The sequence below is a fragment of the Saccopteryx leptura genome, chromosome 7, assembly GCF_036850995.1.
Source record: "Saccopteryx leptura isolate mSacLep1 chromosome 7, mSacLep1_pri_phased_curated, whole genome shotgun sequence".
Classification (NCBI taxonomy): Eukaryota; Metazoa; Chordata; class Mammalia; order Chiroptera; family Emballonuridae; genus Saccopteryx; species Saccopteryx leptura.
In genome coordinates, this window is record NC_089509.1 from 9,339,660 (window position 1) to 9,359,354 (window position 19,695).

The following is a 19,695-nucleotide window of genomic DNA, read 5'->3' on the forward strand; positions in this document are numbered from 1 at the left end:
ATTTCATTTCTCACATCTTTCCTTTCAGCCCCTCGCCTTCTGGGGACTCTGTGTCTGCTGCCGCCCACAGTGCACGGGGCACCTGCTGGGGGCGTTCCCAACACTGCCATGTTCTGTCTCTCAGATGGTTCTATCTCCCAGCTGCCCTGCAAGGCAGGGCCAGTTCCCTCTCTATGAACCAGGAAGTCCACACTCAAAAGCATCCGGGATCTGTCTAAGCCAGGTCCCAGGCCCCACCCACCACAGCCCTGTGGCTGCGGGCTCACTGCTTCCTGCAGCGTCTTCATTCAGGCTGTTCACCTGGTTCCTCAAACATTCCTAGCTGATCTTGGGCCATTCCTTTGTCCTAAATAAGTCATCAAACTGGAGTGTTCCTCAGCATCACCTGCAAGGGGTTTGTTAAAAAAGCAACATGCAAGGTCCTGCCCAGAGTAGCTGATTCAGTGGATGGGGTGGACCCTGCATTTCTAACGGACCACACCTTGAGTAGCACTGCCCCAAACACATCTCATTCGATCTCTAGAACCAGCTCACAGCCAGCCTCCTGTAAGCAGCCTTCCTGCCTCTGAGGAAGCCCCCATCTCTCTCACATCTGAGTGCCCCCAGAACCTGTGGGCCTTGAGAAAATGTCCTCTGGGGTGTGTGTGTGTGTGTGTGTGCAATGGATGGTGGTTTTGTCTCGAACACTCCCCTCTCGAGTGGAGGGAATTAGAATTGAATTTTATGTGATTTCTCTTAAGCCTCACTGTACTCTAGAGCAGGGGTCCCCAAACTATGGCCTGCAGGCCGCATGCGGCCCCCTGAGGCCATTTATCTGGCCCCCGCTGCACTTCTGGAAGGGGCACCTCTTTCATTGGTGGTCAGTGAGAAGTACTGTATGTGGTGGCGCCACAAAGCGTGGCATTGCTCACATATAGTACTACTTCCGGTGACGCAGGACGTACGCATCACAGCTCCAGAAGCACGTCATATCACTTGTTACAGCTAGCAGTGACAAATATGGAACCGGACATTGACCATCTCATTAGCCAAAAGCAGGCCCATAGTTCCCATTGAAATACTGGTCAGTTTGTTGATTTAAATTTACTTGTTCTTTATTTTAAATATTGTATTTGTTCCCGTTTTGTTTTTTTAATTTAAAATAAGATATGTGCAGTGTGCATAGGGATTTGTTCATAGTATTTTTTATGGTCCGGCCCTCCAACAGTCTGAGGGACAGTGAACTGGCCCCCTGTGTAAAAAGTTTGGGGACCCCTGCTCTAGAGGATATCCACAATTCAGTCAAAGAACTCATAATCACTTCACTATGAAATTTATAGTTTAAAGCAAGGCAGCATTCTGATTGGATCAGAAAGAGAGAATATGGTGGACAAGTAGGATCTAGATGTACATATAAAACTACGCAGGAAAGAGAGTGAATGCTGGGTTTCCTTCTTAACCACAAAAGAGCTGGCTCTCCTTGGGTATCGCAAACATAGAAGCTGAGAGGGCCCAACATATTTTTTTGCAAGGTGTTGACTCAAGGAAAGTATTCGCCCACCCCAAACCCCACCCCCATAATAGTTTAGTCAGAAAGCTATGGCTTCCTATTGTTTAGTGTTTAGCTGGCGTTCTGCCTAAAATTTTAGAATGTTCCTTTTTCAAGGAAAATTTGCCTATTTCAAACCCAGAGTACCACTGAGCTGAAAGACCCAGATATTATTATAGACTACTCATAGAGGGGGAAACTGAGGCCTAAGGAGGTCAAGTACCCACCCACAGTCACCTAGCTAGTCAGTGGCAGGTCCAAGTTGAGGCACAGTTTTCCTCATTGATTTATGCAGAAATTTCCAGTACAGATATTGATCGACTTATGACCTATGCAACTTACGACCATTCGACATTACGACCACAATTGCTAGCCACGACTGCTCCGCATCTGGCAACGCAAGCATTGCCCAGCTGGGTGTACGACAGTGCGGACCAGCTTCTGGCAGCATTACCATCTCTGCTTGTACAATTTCAACTGTTATCCCAGACTTGGTACAGGAATTTGTATTTTGTGTCTTGGATATTTTTCATCAAATCCCTCCCAAGATGTCTACCAAGAGGAAATTGTCTTTGTCTATGCCTCAGCCTGCCAAGAAGGAAAGAAAGGTCATCGATCTCGACACGAAAATGAGCGTGGGCTCATCCGACTTGAGCATGGTTTCACCAGCTTGAGTGCAGGGGTGCTGGCTTGAGCTTGGGATCATAGACATGACCCCTGGTCACTGGTTTGAGCCCAAGGTCACTGGCTTGAGCTAGGGGCCACTCGCTCTTCTGTAATCCCCTGGTCAAGGCACATATGAGAAAGCAATCAATGAACAAGTACGAAGAAGGAAAGAAAGTGAATGTGATCACACATGTTTATGAAAAAACCAACTCCAGTAACCCCAACTGCTGCCTCAGATGACAACATCAATGATCTGCAGCCAAGCACCAGCAGCCAATAAATGTTTTGTACATGTTTATATATTTTGATATGTTTTGCAATTGGGAAAATGTTTCCTATGGTATTTTTTACACCTGTATTTTGTATTTTTATATGCACCTGTATTTTGTAATTTTGTATGTTTTGCAAATATTAAACCAGTTGTACTGGTAATGCAGTGTTATACTTAAACCTCATGAATGTAAAAATAAGAAACAAAATGGTATAGAAATAATAAAAATGGCATAAAATGAACAAAGAAAAAATTATGATATATAACAATAATGAAAGAAAATTATGATAAAATATGACTTAAAGATTTTTATAACATCATTTCACAGTACTGTACATATAGCCTATTCAACTTACGACCAAATTGTGTTACGACCGGTCTGTCGGAACCAATCGTGGTCATAAGTCGAGCACTAGCTGTACATTAGGAAACCTCCTTACATACCATCCTGTTAACAGGCTAAAGGCAGCCTGGCATGTTTAGGATGAATTTAATAACTGACAAATTGAGCTGTGTGTCAAAATGGAAGAGGGTGCATAGTGGACCCAAAATTAGAATGCACGTAGGCCTCTGCAAATGTTTCTAAGAAATTTAGAGAAAGACAAGGAAAAGATTCATAAGTGACAATTTAATAATATGACTTGGTAGAATTTAATGAATTCTAGGACTAACTCAGTACTTAGATACAGAGAATGAAATTAACTGAGAATAAAATTCACAATATAGGGCTTAATTGCTATTAAGGATTACTTTTTGTTGCTTATCTTTTTTTTTTTTTTTAAACTCTTTTTTTTTTTTTTTTTTTTTCATTTTTCTGAAGCTGGAAACAGGGAGAGACAGTCAGACAGACTCCCGCATGCGCCCGACTGGGATCCACCCGGCACACCCACCAGGGGCGGTGCTCTGCCCCCCAGGGGGCGATGCTCTGCCCATCCTGGGCCTCGCCATATTGCGACCAGAGCCACTCTAGCGTCTGAGGCAGAGGCCACAGAGCCATGCCCAGCGCCCGGGCCATCTTTGCTCCAATGGAGCCTTGGCTGCGGGAGGGGAAGAGAGAGACAGAGAGGAAAGCGTGGCGGAGGGGTGGAGAAGCAAATGGGCGCTTCTCCTATGTGCCCTGGCCGGGAATCGAACCCGGGTCCTCCGCACGCTAGGCCGACGCTCTACCACTGAGCCAACCGGCCAGGGCTTGTTGCTTATCTTTAAAGTAAAACATTGTAAAATACAGATCAGAAAATAGATTTTAAGTTATTTTGCACTTTGGGTTTGTCTCCAGAGAAAACAACAGGACAGAAAATTCAGGTTCTTGTTATGGTTTAAACTTGAAGGCTATTGAGATGCAGAATTTCTGATCAGACTGGTGTTTTGGAGCTTGAACACTTTGGCTGTTTCTAACATCATTCCCTGAGGTAGAAATAGGAAAATACAGAGAAATGCCGTAATTACAAGTTGAAGTGAGTCCTTCCTCATTTACAAATCAACTTTATGAAATTTTAAGGTAAAATTCATTTTGTTGTGGGTTTTTCTTTTTGCCAAAATTTTTAAAAAATAATTTTGCAATTGTTTAAAAGATCAAAGGCTAGAAAATCTAAGTTTTGAGGGTCTGATAAAACCCTGTTTTGTGAATGGTAAAGGAAATTACTACCACAGAGAGTTCTGCTGTATGATAACGCCTACTTTTTTTAAAAAATTATTTTTATTTATTCATTTTATAGAAGATAGACACAGAGAAAGAGAAGGGAAGGAGGAGCAGGAAGCATCAACTCCCATATGTGCCTTGACCAGGTAAGCCCAGGGTTTTGAACCGGCGACCTCAGCATTCCAGGTCGACGCTTGATCCACCGCACCACCACAGGTGAGGCATAACGCCTACTTTATAAACTATGCAGTTCATTTTCTCTTCACCATCCTTAGTCTGAAATGGCTTCTTTTTCTCAAGAGGTATGAACAAGAGAAAACTTTGCACTGGAATGGGTTGGAATGGGGTTTGTGGCTGTTCATGGCAGCAGGGAGATTTGGTGACTAAGCCAGGACTTCTACTGTGAGGTGGGTGGTACAGGCAGTACTGATTTATCTTGTGACCTATACTTTATGTTGGTCTATACAACAAAGCTTGGAAAAGCAGTGTTGGAGTCAGACTCTGAGATTAACTCCCAAATTCGGTGTCTACTAACTGAAAGGCCCTGAGGAACGCCTTTGCTTCCTCAACTGTAAGGTAGGAGGGATGATGAAACTCGGGTGTGTGGGTAGATGAACTAAGGTCATGGGAATAAAGTCCCAAGCACAGTGTCTGTCACAGAGACATTGTGGATAATAAACAGACCTTTTTGTTTTTATTATCAATGCACAATATTGAAAACTAGCTATTTACCAGGTCAAGCCAAGGCACTCTAATTTCTCTGTTTTCATCTAATGCAACTAGATATCCTCTTGAGAGATTAATGATTTTATTTACAAAATGGGAAAACTACATCAGTTTGAAAAACTGGCTTGATATAATCAAAACTGTGCAAATACCATAGGACCTCTAGTTCGGGGAATACCAACATCCTGACATTGAAAAGTATGCGTTATCTTCCATGATGACATCTGGCCACCAGTCACCACCCATCCTTCCGTCTCCCACTTAAGAAATCTAACCTCTCCCCAAGTTCATGAACCTCTTACTTGAGGGCGATAGATAGGCCTATCTGCGATGGGGCTGATTATGGTCCTATCTATGGGAACTCTCTTTTGAGATGACCAAGTGGACCATCAGCGATTTGTTCGAGACAAGCATTTGGATTTGTGTGAGGAACCCGGGCAAGTTTAGAGAGGCTGTAACTACCACAAGCCTCAGAATGAAAATGTAGTTCATCATGTTCACATGGGCAGCGGGATTCAGTAATCGCCTTTGGAATGTGCCTGGTTGATGCTTCTCACTAGTCTGATTGATGGAGAGCCCAAGCTTCAGATCAGCCAGGCCTGGATTTGAACCTTGACTGCATCTCCGACTGTGCAATAGCACTCACAAGTGTGCTTAGCCCACTGGGTGGTCATTGACTGCATCTCCGACTGTGCAACAGCACTCACAAGTGTGCTTAGCCCACTGGGTGGTCATTGACTGCATCTTCTACTGTGCAATAGCACTCACAAGTGTGCTTAGCCCACTGGGTGGTCATTGACTGCATCTCCGACTGTGCAATAGCACTCACAAGTGTGCTTAGCCCACTGGGTGGTCATGAAAACTCTCACTGTCAGGAGCTGCCTTTTTCATGCAAGCTCTCCCAGGATTCAGGGTGCAGGGCAAGATTCCCTACTTTCAGACAGTGGAGACATAGAGCGGGGCCCGAGCAGTGGGCACAGTGCCCCTTTGGGTAGAATTTTACCCAAATATTCTTGCTTTGTCTACCAATGGGGGGTGTAGGTAAGGATGAATACTCCTTTTTTATAACTGAAGGAAGAAAGCCATGAAGCCAAGCAGAAAGCACAGGGGTGAGACAGTCTCAGGCCCCAAAGTCAGACACCTAAGGAAAGAGGAAGGTATAAGGTCAGAGGAGGGAGCCACCTGACCACCACACCAGATGAATTCTTCCTGGAAGATTTCCTGGAAGGCCACCTTGCTGGTGGCCTTCAGGTGGCATCAAGTTGAACAGCCCCTGCCTTTGCTAACAACCTGCGTGTCAGTGTAAAGAAAGAAATCAGCTCCAAGACTAGATGAACTGGCAGGACAGTGGGTGTAGCCTACACCACGGCTCCCAACAACCTTCAGTAAAACCCCAAATGTCAAAGGCCCAAAGCTCAAAGCTGGTCAGCAGGTGGCCTCACTTAGCCTCTGACTAAAGCCCCTGACTCTTCCACATCCCAACCTTAGACACCAATCAGGCACCAAGGACACCACCCCAGAGACCCTCCCTCACTCTTCCATGACTTTGGCTGCTCTGGTCCCCGCCTCTGCTCTTCCCTTCCCCTCCTGTGTAGGTCTGACTGCCACGCAGTCTCCGAGGCTCAACGCAAGCTCCTATATCACCCGGCACGCTCTGCTTCTTGCCACCCCCCTCCAGAGCCCCGCCACGCGAATCTGAAGCATTTAACAGGGTTAAGTCACATTTGTTTAAGGAATCAATCAGCCAACCATTTAATCAATGTAAATTGAGAGGCCCTGCCTCTGGTGTGGGTCCATAGCAAGCCCTGTGGTGAGGGCATCCAGGTTTGCAAACCCCAGCATGACCTTGGCCCTGGCAGAGGAGGGGACTGCAGCAGACCACTCACAGACATCCTATGCAGCTCTTTCTCACAGCCCAGCTCTGCCACCACACCTCCTGGCCTGCACCTGGTTTTCTAAATGGCATACAACAGTTCTCCGCGCAAAGAAACGTTCTCCACATCAAAGTGTGCCTGACACAGTTTGGCAAAGGTTTGTTTGCCTTCTAAACCATCAGTATGTCTGAGGGAAAGTATGGGGTCTTATGCATTGTTGGGGTCCAGCAATTAACATGGTTACCCAGACTTTATAGACCATTGCAGCTGTCCAGACTTGCGTAGTAACTAGATAAAATTGGCATAGTGGTTGAGAAATAGACCACATTGATATGATGGCTTATAACCTAGAGCAAGCTGGCATAATGGTTTATAACAGACTAAATTGACATGACAGTTTACAGCCTAGGCTCAGTTGGCACAATAATTTAGAAACTAGTCTCAATCAGTTAGTTGCTGTGGGCTACTACCGCTAGCCTGAGAACCCTGGGCGAATGCACAAGATAGGACTTCTCGATAGCCCATGCCCAAATCCCTGAGCCTCAGGGCCTCACTTTAGGTCAGCAGGAGGGAGTGGAAACTGTCCACAGCTAGAAGCAGAAGAGAAGACAGCATGGCTGAGGTGCCCTGCTCCTCTCCGATGGTGGAGGTTTGGTTATAGCATTCAAGGCCTTTAAGGAACTCTAGACAGAGGAGGAACAGCCTTAGAACCTTCAGAGGGCAGAGCACAGGAGTCCCTCTGCCTCTTTCTGGTGGGCCCACAGGGAGCCAGTCCTTCTTCCTGTTCATCCCTGACACCTAGCAGCCCCGCCCACCCACCTACCCACACCCTCTGTTACCTGGGTCTCCCTTGCTTCCTTTCATGCCTTCGGCTCCTGGACTCCCGGGTCTCCCTGGCGGTCCTGGACAACAGATGTCATGGCAGGCATCAAAGCTGGGGAGATGGGTCTTCAGACATCACTCCCCACACCCACCACCTAATGTGCTCCCTGAGAAGCTTTAGAAGCCATGCAGTGGCCTTAAGTGTGAGGGGGGGGATTAAAGTCTCAGCAATTTATCACTTGTTTCTATTCACTGCTGCAGTTTGGAGCTTGTGAATTTATTTAAAACCCTGGGTTGCAAATGTCCAGCTCCACCCCTGGGTGACAGAATGGGGTGCAGCTCTAAAGAAAAATATCAGTTAAGCATGCTGCTTGTTCCTCTCAGGAGGAGCCAGGCTTTAGAAGCCCCAGACACTCTGGATTAATACTACAATAAAATAAAAGATAGTGAAGTTCAGTCCTGGACTTGACTTTGCACAAGGACAGTGGGAGCTGGAATGATGCCCAGATTCCTACAGTTTTTACCTTGATCTCCTTTGGTTCCAGGAATTCCAGCTACACCTAAAAATTAAGAAGGACTTTTAGAGATTTTTCTCCCTCTAGCTCAGCCTTCCAGAGAAACATGTAACAGCAATCCAGTGGAGCTGATCGTGCTGCCTCTTACCTGGAGGACCTGTTTCCCCCGAGTTACCTTTATTCCCCCGGGCTCGAGGGGCTCTCCTAACCTCCCATGTCTCCTTTCATGCCCGTGTCCCTCTTGCTTCTTGAAAAACCAAGAAGTCACAGTCAGCCATGGGAGAAGGTCCCACTCTGATGCTTCTTGTGGCTCTCAGAGATACAGTGGCTGCCCTCAGGGAGCACACCACCTTTCCCCAGAGACAAGACATAAACTCATGGAAAATGGATGGAACAACCTGGCTGCCTGGTTGGCAGTGGAAGGTGCAGAAGCGGGGCTCTCAGGACCCAGGTCAGATGGGCCCCATGGGGGGCAACCACAGCTCAGGCTCCACTTGCACTGCCCGGCTCACTGGGGGAATTATTTTGTCAAGCCTCCTAGACTGAAATCTTAATCTTCCAGAAGACAATGGAAATGTGGAGACTAGGAGCTCTGGAGCACTGGTGGAGAGACCAGTATCATCGCAGTTCACTTTCCTGCCTGGCACCAGTGCTTCCCCCACGGTTTCCTTGTTTTCCAAGGTTTCAAATTTTCCACTTGTCATCAGCATGCGAGGTTTGTCCCAGCCTGTCCACTCCTTGATCTTCATTGCTTCTTCTTCTTTTCTGCCACTGCTTGGTGCATGTCAGTTGAGGGCAGCTCCTCACAGGGCAGGACGCACCAGCCCCTTCCCAAATTGCGAGTTTGGTTTGGGAGCAGGCTGCATGGCCCTCGCCAGCTGCGCCAGGTGGACCTGCTCATCAGTATCCCACTGGCTGGCTGAGTCAGGAAGCTGCTCTCCTGCCATCAGTAAAAACCCACCTGGGCAATTCCCAGGCATTGGCTTATTGGGATAGAACTGGTTAGAAGTTTCCATCCCATTTGACTTTATTACATCAGAGCTGGAGAGGACTCAGAGGCCCACCTGCTTTCTCTTCTAGTGAATGAGGAAAGGAAACAAGATGGTCTCAAGAAGAGGGAGAGAAGTAACAACTGTTGTAAACCTATCTTAGTCTAAGCTTTGAGTGGCGTTAAAGGCAGGGCTTAGAAATTAGATTTGTGGAGATGCTTTTGATACTCAGAGAGTGATTATTTCTTGAGGAAAGACAAAATAACTGTAAATTACTTGGTTAGAGTTGAGATCTCTTATAACAGCTTACATGCAAACAGCAAGAAGGCAGTTCTTGGTCATTCAGTATTCAGTTCAGCAGAAGGGCCAAATGGCACTGTTAGAAGGGACTAGAAATTATTTCCCTGGAGGAACTTGTTGGTGGCCCAACCAGGACCATCATGCCATGACCAACTGTGTGGTTGTATGAGGTTTTCTGAGCATGGCCTAGGCCTGAGTCTGTTTGCTATGACTTTCCAACCACAGCTAAAAATGGAGTGTGTCCTCTGGAACCTCATGGCTGTGACATTACCCATCTGCTGGCACAAAGGCAGAAAACTTGAGTAGTACCGGGGCAGGTCATACTTGGTTGGCAAGCCCCATCGGCCAGCTTGGGCAACAGTGGGTACGAGAGATCTTATAATCCTGGGAGAGGAGATTTGGGAAGAAGAGGGGTAGGTCAGAGTCTTGATTTCTGAAGAACTAAAGCTGCAGCCTTTCCCCTCGCCCAGCAGTGTTCCCAGGCTGCATCTGGGTGTGGGCTCACTGCCTTCCCATGTGGTGGTGGGTGAGTGCGGAATGGAAAACAGAGTGGCTCAGACTCCGTGGGAAAGGGCTGGAAGGCAAAGGCCTAGCTGTTGTCCCCTTCTCTGGGGCTAGCAGGGCCACCTCGAGAAAAGTTTGGGCCTCCCTTTCCTATTGCAAATAGAACTCTGAGTTCTACTTTGGGAATCATCCTTAGAGGTCAACTGTCCAACCATCTGCTTGGTGCCAGGATCCCCCTTCTACCTGAGCCAGGAGAATGCTGCACCTACTCCCCTCCCCAGGGGCAGGCTGCTCCCTAAGACCTGCACCTGCCCCTTACATCAGGGGCAGCCCTAGGTCTCCCTGGTCCTTCCTCTCTCACCATGGCACAACTCACAACTGGATCTCCTGAAAACTTTGGCTCAGGGCCCCGGGGGGCGTGGTGACTGTTTACTTGCCCTTCATTGTAAATCCTCTTTCTGCTCTTTGTCTAGAAACATCTTTGCATCCCAGCAGCCTCAGCCCTTCCAGAGTCCTAGAGGTTGGAGGGCTAAGTGGAGAGTGGGCCAGACTGAAACGGTTATGGACTATGACGTTTGGTTTCCCTCCTTCCTCGGGAGTTGCAGTGAGCTCCTCACATTCTCTGCCCCAGCCATGATGCAGCCATTTGTAAGGTGGCTGGGCAGGTTTGGCCTACAGCCTAAAAGACAGACACAATTGTGGGGTTTTTGGCATAACTGCTAATTCCCCATTGACCCTCTGAAGTATGCAATCCCCATTTTATAGACAAAGAAACTGAGATTCATAAGGGTAGGAGGATATTCTCAATGTCATAGAGCTAGTTCATGATGGAGGCAGGGATGTCAGACCCCAGTGTCCCTGCTACACCAGGCACCAATAAGCTTGACTCTGTTCAGTGATGCTCCCAGGAGATTAGAGCGTCCACACCCCTCCAGCCTCATCTAGATGCCCTTCCCACAATGCAGGCCGCTTCTCAGCATTCCCAGCCCAGCCAGGGTGTCACATGGAGCTGGCCTCCTTCACCCGCAGACTGACCCTGCTGAGTGTGTAGAGTGCATCTATGCCTGCAGCCCTCTGTAAGCTCTTTGAGAAAGCCTGCTGTAAGTGCTGACACATACAATGACCCCGGCTTACCTGCCTCTCCCTTGGTTCCTGGTGGTCCCACCTGTCCTGGGGAGCCTGGAAAAGAAAAGGGACTCAGAATATAGCCTGGACAAGGGGAAAGATGAGGCTTATGGGGCCAGTAGACACATGGTGGGTATCAGTGCCTCCTTCGTGTCCCTCAACCCCTTTGTCTCTCTTCTTATCCAGGAATGACAGACTCCTTTTGACCTGGAAAACCTGAGGAAGACACCAATGAGCCAAGCAACAAGGTAGGCTGACAATGCCATTGTTTATTCAACAAACTGTCATTGAGCACCCAAGACAAGCCACACTGTGTGAAAGAAAGAAAAATAAAAGAGGCAACTCCTTCCTCCAAGAAGCTTATGGCCTACCAGGCAAGTCACAACTGTATAGGTGACATCTTCTGAGGGAGGCTGTCAGACAGCCTGGGCCACAGCAGAGCAGGGTGTCCATGTACAAGTCGCTTCATTGTTTTGACCTTCACCTTCCTTGTCAGTAAGATGATGTTGCTACATCAGTTACCCAGGGCTGTGCCAAGGTGGTCATTTGGAGACCATACTGAAACACGCAGCTGGTTTTGGGTAATGGTACCTATTGCTGCTGCTATTTGTATGCAGTTCTCCCTATCTTTCTAAGGGCCGCTCTTGCTTTGTAAGTGTCACAATGACTCAGATGGGTAAGACAAGACTCCTTGTCCTCTCTCAGTCCTCTCCGGCTGCTATAACAAAACACCACAGACTGGGTGGTCTATCAACAACAGAAATTCAGTTCTCACAGTTCTGGAGTCTAACAGTTTAAGATCAAGGGGTCAGCTGGTTGGGTTCTGGTGAAGGCCTCTTCTGGGTTGCAGACAGCTGACTTCCTGCCATGTCCTCATATGGAGGAAAGAACTAGGGAGTTCTCTGGGGCCTCTTTTATAAGAGCACTAATCCCATTCCTAAGAGCTCTATTCTCATGACTAATCACCTTCCACAGGCCCCAGCTTCTAATACCATGACCTTGGACATTAGGATTTCTTTTTTCTTTTATTTTTTTATTAAATGAGAGGAGGGGAGGCAGAGAGATAGACTCCTGCATTCACTCTGACCAGGACCCACCCAGCAAGCCCCCTTATGGGGCTATGCTTTGTCCCGTCTACGGAGTTGCTCCGTTGCTTGGCAACTCAGCCATTCCTAGTGCCTGAGGCAGAGGCCATGAGCCATCCTAACTACCTGAAACCAACTTGCTCAAACCAATCAAGCCATGGCTACAGGAGGTGAAGAGAGAGAGAGAGAGAGAGAGAGAGAGAGAAGGGGGAAAGGGTGGAGAAATAGATGGTCTCTTCTCCTGTGTGCCCTGACAAGGAATAGAACCCCGGACTTCCACACATAAAATCAATACTCTACCACTGTATCAACCAGCCAGGACAAGGATTTCAATATATGAATTTGGGGGGAGGACACAGACATTCAGACCATAGCACCCCCCCACATCACCCTGGAGAAGAATGACTTTCTGAGAGACATGAGCCTTGCCCAAGGTAACACACTTGGAGAGAGGACAGCAGATTCTGGGTCTCCAATGGCAAAGCCTGCACCCATCCCAGGGCACCAAGGTGGGGAAGCTTTTATAGTCATAACTCGGTATTGGCAGGGGACTGGTTCCAGGACCCCCACAGATACTAAAATCATCAGGTACTCAAGTCCCTTTCATAGAATAATGCAGTATTTGCATATAGCCTATGCACATCCCCTGTATACTTTAAATTATCTCTAGATTATTCATAATACCTAAGAGAATCAAAGGCTATGTGAATAGCTGTGGTACTGTACTATTTAGGGATAAACTTTTTGGAATTATTTCTTTTTCAAGTATTTTCGATATGTGGTTGGTTGAACCTCCAGATGCAGAGCCCCAGAGCCGGAGGGCTTAGTTCATTTCGGAGTAGAATTGCAGCCCAGTGCGTGGAATCCATGATGTTATATTCATTTAATACACACAAGACTGGTGTCCAAGGGGGTGGAAGTGAACCGGGCCCTGAAAGCTCTCGCTTCAGCATGGGGTCTCAGGAAAGGCACCGCTGAGACTCTGTTCTAGTTTGACAGCTGGCTTCCCCAACCACTGTGTGACCTGTACTTGGCCGGGCGCCGTCTTCCTCTGTTCACAGGAATAGCAGCACCTTCCTCACAGGATCCTCAGGGGCTTTGATGAGGTTGTGGAAAATGATAGAAACCCAGTAAAAGGGTTTTTTGTTATACTTATTAGCCAAAGGGAAGGGTGAGAACCCCAGCGGCCTTGAACACAGGAAATATCCCCCCAGAGCTACTCCTCAGCCTAGTGGATCAAGGCCACAGGCTCCTGCCCTGGCACTTTAGAGGAAATGCCCCAGTTCTTGACAGGGCGGGTGCAGGCCCCTTGGAAGGGTTTTCTAGGGTGAGCCCAGGAGTCCTGTGCCCATCTGCATGGCTCCCTCCCACCACGGGCTGTCCAAACTCTCCCAGCTCACTGTGGTAGCATGGACCCTGGACAGGGAAGAGGTCTCAGGCTCTGGAGTCCAACTCCGCTCCTCCAATCCTGCCTGGGTCAGCTTGAGCAAGTGAACAGACCCCTTTTCTCATCTGTGAAAGGGATAACAGCAACAGCCACTCGGGTTGGTATGAAAGGTCAGTAAGCACAGATAAACTGTGCAGTCACTTAACTGGGGAGGCTTGCCCCACCCCGGGTCTGCCTGGTCCCTGACACCGCCACCACCACCCCACCCCTGCCCATCTCCCACCTGTGTTTCTCCTGCTCTTGCACTCCAGGCTCATGAACGCCCTTCTCTGCATTCCTGGACTCACCAAACTCCCTTCCCACCTCAGGGTTGTGCACTTGGCGAATTTCTTTCTAGGACACATGCCTCATTGCAACCTACCCCTCACCCTCAGGGGCAACTAAAAGGTGGCTCTGGAGATTTCCCGGCACCTGTGGAGGTGAGGTCCCCTCTGTGCTCTTTTTAACCAGGAAACCATCCCCATTCTAGAGCAGTAGCCAGGCCTGCTACCAAAGCATGCTAGGTGGGTCTCCTGTCTAAACGGGAAGGTTCCTGAAGGCAGGGGTCTTGTCTGTCTTCCTGTGTCTGGATGCTCACTGCCTGGGCAGTGCCTGATCTGTAAGAGGCTTCAATAAATATTTTCTGTGAGAAAAGAAAAAGGTCTGGGACACAGAAAGGAGAGAAACTGAGGCACAGGTAGATTCCATACTACCTTCCCCAAAGCTGAACTTAGTTGCAGTTGCACGCCCCCACCTTCCTCGACTGTGTTATGAAGGCTGGGCCAAGGCACAGCTCACAAGCAGGTCACCTCAGGTGAAAGCACTAGCTCCGAGCTCTGCACCAAGCTGTCCTCTGGCCAACCTATTGATCTCCATATGCTTCACAACAGAATGTGCCTCTGGGAGCTGTGGCCAGGCAAGGCAGGCAGTCCACGGGGTGGGGAGAAACCACAGCCTCCCGAGGTGGTGGGGAACCTGGGAAGGCAGGTGGGCCCTAAGGAGGAGCCCAGACCTCCTGCAGCCCAGGCTGCCAGTAATGCTATTCCCTACCCCTGGTTTCTGGCTCCAGAAGAGAGTGTGGGAAGAGAGACACACACAGAGATAGAAGTTGTCAGAGACTGAGAAACACAGAGAGGTAGCATTGGAGGTTACACACACACACACACGTTCACACACATATAGATACTCATCGAGAAGGAGCCTGTCCTCTGGTGTGGAGGAAAGTGGGCTCTATGTCTGGTCCTGAACCACTGTGCTTGGGGCAGGTAATGGAGCAGATTTTAAAGGTCAGAATAAACCCACTGGCTTGAAAAAACGTTTAAGCATTGATTGTGTCAGTCAAAGTGATGGGAGTTTTGGAGCAGCATCTCCTTAGAGGAGAGAAGCCGACCTTTATCGGGTGGGGGGCTGTGTCAGCACGAGCTCCTGTCCTCTCCCCAACAACAAGAATGCAGCAGACACCACCACCACCACCAGGTACTCAGTCCCGCCAGGCACTGGACTAGGCAATTTTCCAGTCATCATTTTATCCCGACACCAATCCTGAAGGCCCTACCATTATCCCCAGCTTATGGGGAAGGACACAGAGCTCAGAAATGAGAAGTGGCTTGGTCAAGGCCACGCAGCTCCTGAGAGGCAGAGCTGGGCTCTGTGCTCCAGTCCGCCAGGCGGCACTTTTAGGGCTGACTAACTCCACCTGGTCCGTGGTGCATCTGGGCCAAAAGTGAAAAATGATGAGACTGAAGAGGTCTGCCCTGAGAACGTTGTGTATGTTTATTTTCAAGATGAAAGTTCTACCGCTCAGCTAATGGTCTGGAGGAGGCTGTGAGTGAAATGTGTGTGTGTGTGTATGTGTGTGTGTGTGCGTGTGTGTGTGTGTGCGCGCGCGCAACAAAACATGTATGTGTTGAGAGGTAGGAAGAAAGGGCAACTATGCTGCAGGCTTTGCCCTCAGAGCACCTGTTATTGTCAGACATGTTTTTTGTTGTTGTTTTTTTGTAGTTTTCTGAAGCCAGAAACAGGGAGGCAATCAGACTCCTGCATGTGCCCAACCAGGATCCACCCGGCACGCCCACCAGGGGGCGATGCTCTGCCCATCTGGGGCGGTGTTCTGTTGCAACCAGAGCCATTCTAGCGCCTGAGGCAGAGGTCATGGAGCCATCCTCAGTGCCCAGGTCAACTCTGCTCCAATGGAACCTTGGCTGCGGGAGGGGAAGAGAGAGACAGAGAGGAAGGAGGGGGGGGAAGGGTGGAGAAGCAGATGGGCACCTCTCCTGTGTGCCCTGGCCGGGAATCGAACCCGGGACTCCTGCACGCCAGGCCGACGCTCCACCACTGAGAAAACCTGCCAGGGCCTGTCAGACATGTTTTCACATCACCTCACTTGGGTCTTACAGGACCTCTGAACAGTGACATTATCTCTCTTATTTTCTACACAAGTGAGCAGCTGAAGTTCTAGAAACAATGAGTAACTGGCCCAAAGTCACATAGCCAGTAAGCGCAGACTAGGACTAGAACTCAGGTCAGTCTGAACACAGGCTGCCCCTCCCCAGATCATGACAGTGACACAGCCAGACGGGTGCTCAGTGTTAAGTGTTGGGTCACAGGCACCAGGCCAGAGCACTTACGGGAGGCAAAGGAGCTGACTTGTGTTGGCAGCTGGGACCTTTGGGGGGAGGCCAACGGAGGAGATGCCCTGGGGCTGGTTTTAGAAGTGGCTAGATTTGGACGGGTGAGCCCAGAGGGAGCCATGTCCCGTTTCAGGCATGGATCAGGTCAAAGGCTCAGAGCTAGGCGTGCAAACATGGTGAGGGATCAAGAGGGGAACCCAGGTGAGGACTGAGGAGAATGCGGGGTGGCTGTGAGGATCCACGGAAGGCAAGTTGGGTCAGGTGTGGAGGCCCAGGAAGGCAGAAGACGAGGGGTTCATGGGAGAAGGTTGTGGAAGGGTAGCGTGGATCAGAGTGAAGATGAACCCACCTGGGGCACCTTGTTCGCCTTTGATCTGGAAGAGCTCTGCAAGAGAAGAAGAGGGATGTCACAGGTGAGCTGAGGTGGCCCGCCCCCAGAGCCCCCAGAGGGATGTCACAGGTGAGCGGAGGTGGCCCGCCCCCAGAGCCCCCAGAGCCCCCAGAGGGATGTCACAGGTGAGCGGAGGTGGCCCGCCCCCAGAGCCCCCAGAGCCCCCAGAGCCCCCAGAGCCCCCAGAGCCCCCAGAGCCCCCAGAGGGATGTCACAGGTGAGCGGAGGTGGCCCGCCCCCAGAGCCCCCAGAGCCCCCAGAGGGATGTCACAGGTGAGCGGAGGTGGCCCGCCCCCAGAGCCCCCAGAGCCCCCAGAGCCCCCAGAGCCCCCCCGCTCGGGGCTGAGGGTCAGCCCCTCTCAAGGGAGGAGCAGAAGGCAGACGGGGTGGGCAGGAGGGAGCTGGGGGACTCTGGGCTAACAAGCCAAGCACCTGGGCATCTTTTAGGAATGAGTCCTCAGAGTGAGCCAGGTGTTTAGTTGGACCCATGGTCTATACCTGAGAGCTGTAGATCCCTAGGAGTCCCAGAAGCAGGGCCCTCAGAGAACACCTCATATTGTCAGAAGATTATGGAGCCAAACCAGCAAGGTAAGTGTTCCAGGTTAAAGGAAGAGCTTTTGTACTAATCAGAACTTGTCCTTCATGTCTCAAGGACAAGAATGACACTCCCTGTGCCTGAGCACCTGAGCCTGGACTCCGCCCATCAGCCACACTGTGCCCTCTCTTCACATCCCAGCTTAGCACTCACCTGTGTTCACAGCGGGGGCAGCAGCCTTTGATGGGAGCGGCCCTACTGGACCCTGTGTTCAGCACGTGCTCCCTTGGGCCCAGCTCCCTGGCTATAGGCTCACCCTTCTAAGCCCCAGCTCGCCCCAGACACAGAGGTCAGAGCAAGGACCCTGGGCTCCATGCAATAGTGTAAACCCTCCAACAGCTAGGAGCTCGTTTTCCCTAAATGAACCCTTCTCATCCTAAAGCAGATGGAGGGAGCGGCGGGTGCAAGGCCTGGAGAGGACCAAGGGAAGGGGAACACGAATGGCTCCAGTTTTTCCTGTCTGCAGCCCTGCAATCTAAGCCACCATGTTGCCCCGATGGTCCAGCTATCCTGTCTCCTCTACAGTTCCCACATCACCGGGGCTGGCTTGGTACCCACCATGACTTTCTACTAGCAATGTCTGTGTGCGTGGGGTCCTGGGAATTACCAGGCTCCGAGTCTTACCCAACTTTCTAAACATTCTGGATAGGTCTGAAGGTTTTATGACAGACTTGGCCTTGGACTGGTTGCCCCAGTCCTGGCTCTTGAGGTCACACTCTGCTTGGACAGGGTCTTTGGTTCCTACGTTCCTGGTCCCACTCTCCCACACCCCTGTCTGCAGCCCCTGGGCACTGTAATTTCATATCCATCCCATATGGCAAGCCCCGTGTGCCTTGGGCCTCAGGGTTTCATACCAGGCCAGGGTTTGGGAAGACTCCCTTGCCAGGGAAGGAGATTCAGCCCAAAGGCCCCCTTGCCCATGAAAAAACAGCTTGTACTGTCTCGTCCTCCTCTGTGGAATCTCGATCTGGAGGGGAGGGGCCAAACCTGGGTTCCGAGTGAAGTTGTCCATTTGTTGCAGCAGCCACTCCTGCCGGCTGTGGACCTGGGTGAGCTGGGCCTGCACGAGTTGCAGCCTTAGTGGCCCTGCAGCCCGGTGAGGGGCGCGCTCTGACCAGAGCAAGGCGTAGGATGGGCTGTCCTCGGCAGCCAGCGTCCCGTTGTCGAAGCGACCTTCCAGGGCCCGGAGCTGCTCCTGCAGATTCAGAACTGAACAACCCATCCGGTCCCTCAGCATTCTTTTGCAATCTCATGAAAGCCCGAGGCATTTGATCCTATTCCTGACACTTTTGTGTCATACATGCATAATTTCTGTAGGCTCTGAATGCATAAACACATTTCACAGGCCGTGAGGACTTCTATATCTTGCACATGCATCCTCCACACTCAGGCATGGCATTACATGGTCACAGAACATCCCTGCATGTACCCACAGCATCACAATCAACCTTCAACCTTCATGCAGTTAAGACCCTAGTGCATGCTCTGGTCGTGAGCACACAACTCATGTGATGTGCTGGTCTGACTTATTCATGCACATGACACGTGTTCATGACAGCTGGGTACAAAATGTTCTTGAGTGACTTCAGTGTCTGCTGATGAAATTGTTTCATAACCTTAGTATTTGGACTAGGAACACTTTGAAAGGTAAAGTCCCATTAAAATGATCACTGTGATTAACAGAGCCCCTTCTCACTCAGAGGCTACAGTTCTTGCTGTGAGCTGCTAAGGGCACACCCATGTGAAATCATTGCCTCTCGCTGCTTTGGACACACACACAGGCTTGCACACGAGTTCTCTCTCTCTTTCTCACATGTGCAGCACAGCGCACTTTCTCTTCACTCCCCTCCTCAAACTTCACCAATGAGCTCAGGGACTGAGAACTCTCTCCGAGCAGGTGGGCAGCAGTGACCCCCGGGCTTTCCATTCAACTGGACCTCTGTGTCAGTCAGGGACAAGTTCAGTTGCTCCCAGAAGGACCAGGCAGGACCCAGAGTGCTTTACCTTTCATCATCAGCACCCCAGTGCCCACAGAGAGCAGAATCAGGTAGATGACCACCATGGCCATGAAGCACTTCACCTCGTTTCTCTTCCTGGGCTTTGGATCTGAAAAAAACCCAGGCGGAAGCTGGCTGCTGCCCAAGGCGGGGGGCAGGGGCTCCAACCCAGCCCACAGTCCTCTCTGTGTGAGCAAGCAGAAGGCTCCCTGTGAAGCTGAGTAAAGAAGACACCAGAGGCCCATGGCCCCAAGACTTCCCCCAATCCTCCTTCTTGCTACAGCACAGGAAGTGCCATTGTGGGTTAGTCATGTGTATGGCCAGGCAAGCAAACGCTTGTGCTACCTATCCTAGCATGGAAGAGGGTCCTTAAACCAAGTGTCAGTGCCTGGCCACAGGGGATTCTTGGGAGATGTTTATTAGATAAATTAGTAAAATGATGCGTTTGTTTCAAAACTCTGAGAGGAAGATGACCCTATTTTATAAACAAGGAGTAAGGTTTGGATAAGTTGAAAACTTATTAGGTTGTAAGACACAGACCTGGAATTCATGTCCAGGTCTTTATTTTCTTTGTCTTTAGATTTTGAAATTATAACAGTAAAACATTTCTAA

General features: G+C 49.8%; 1 protein-coding gene across 1 annotated transcript in view; it reads right to left on the bottom strand.

Moving 5' to 3' along the window:
- MARCO (macrophage receptor with collagenous structure) overlaps nt 1-19,695 on the bottom strand; it is a 38,573-nt gene that overhangs the window by 6,076 nt on the left and 12,802 nt on the right. The window contains exons 2-7 of the mRNA XM_066345190.1: nt 19,091-19,192; nt 18,074-18,295; nt 16,450-16,485; nt 10,969-11,013; nt 8,051-8,086; nt 7,544-7,606 (exon numbers count right to left, since the gene is read on the bottom strand). Of these exons, the coding sequence (XP_066201287.1) occupies nt 7,544-7,606; nt 8,051-8,086; nt 10,969-11,013; nt 16,450-16,485; nt 18,074-18,295; nt 19,091-19,192 (504 nt within the window). The remainder of the gene's footprint in view (nt 1-7,543; nt 7,607-8,050; nt 8,087-10,968; nt 11,014-16,449; nt 16,486-18,073; nt 18,296-19,090; nt 19,193-19,695) is intronic.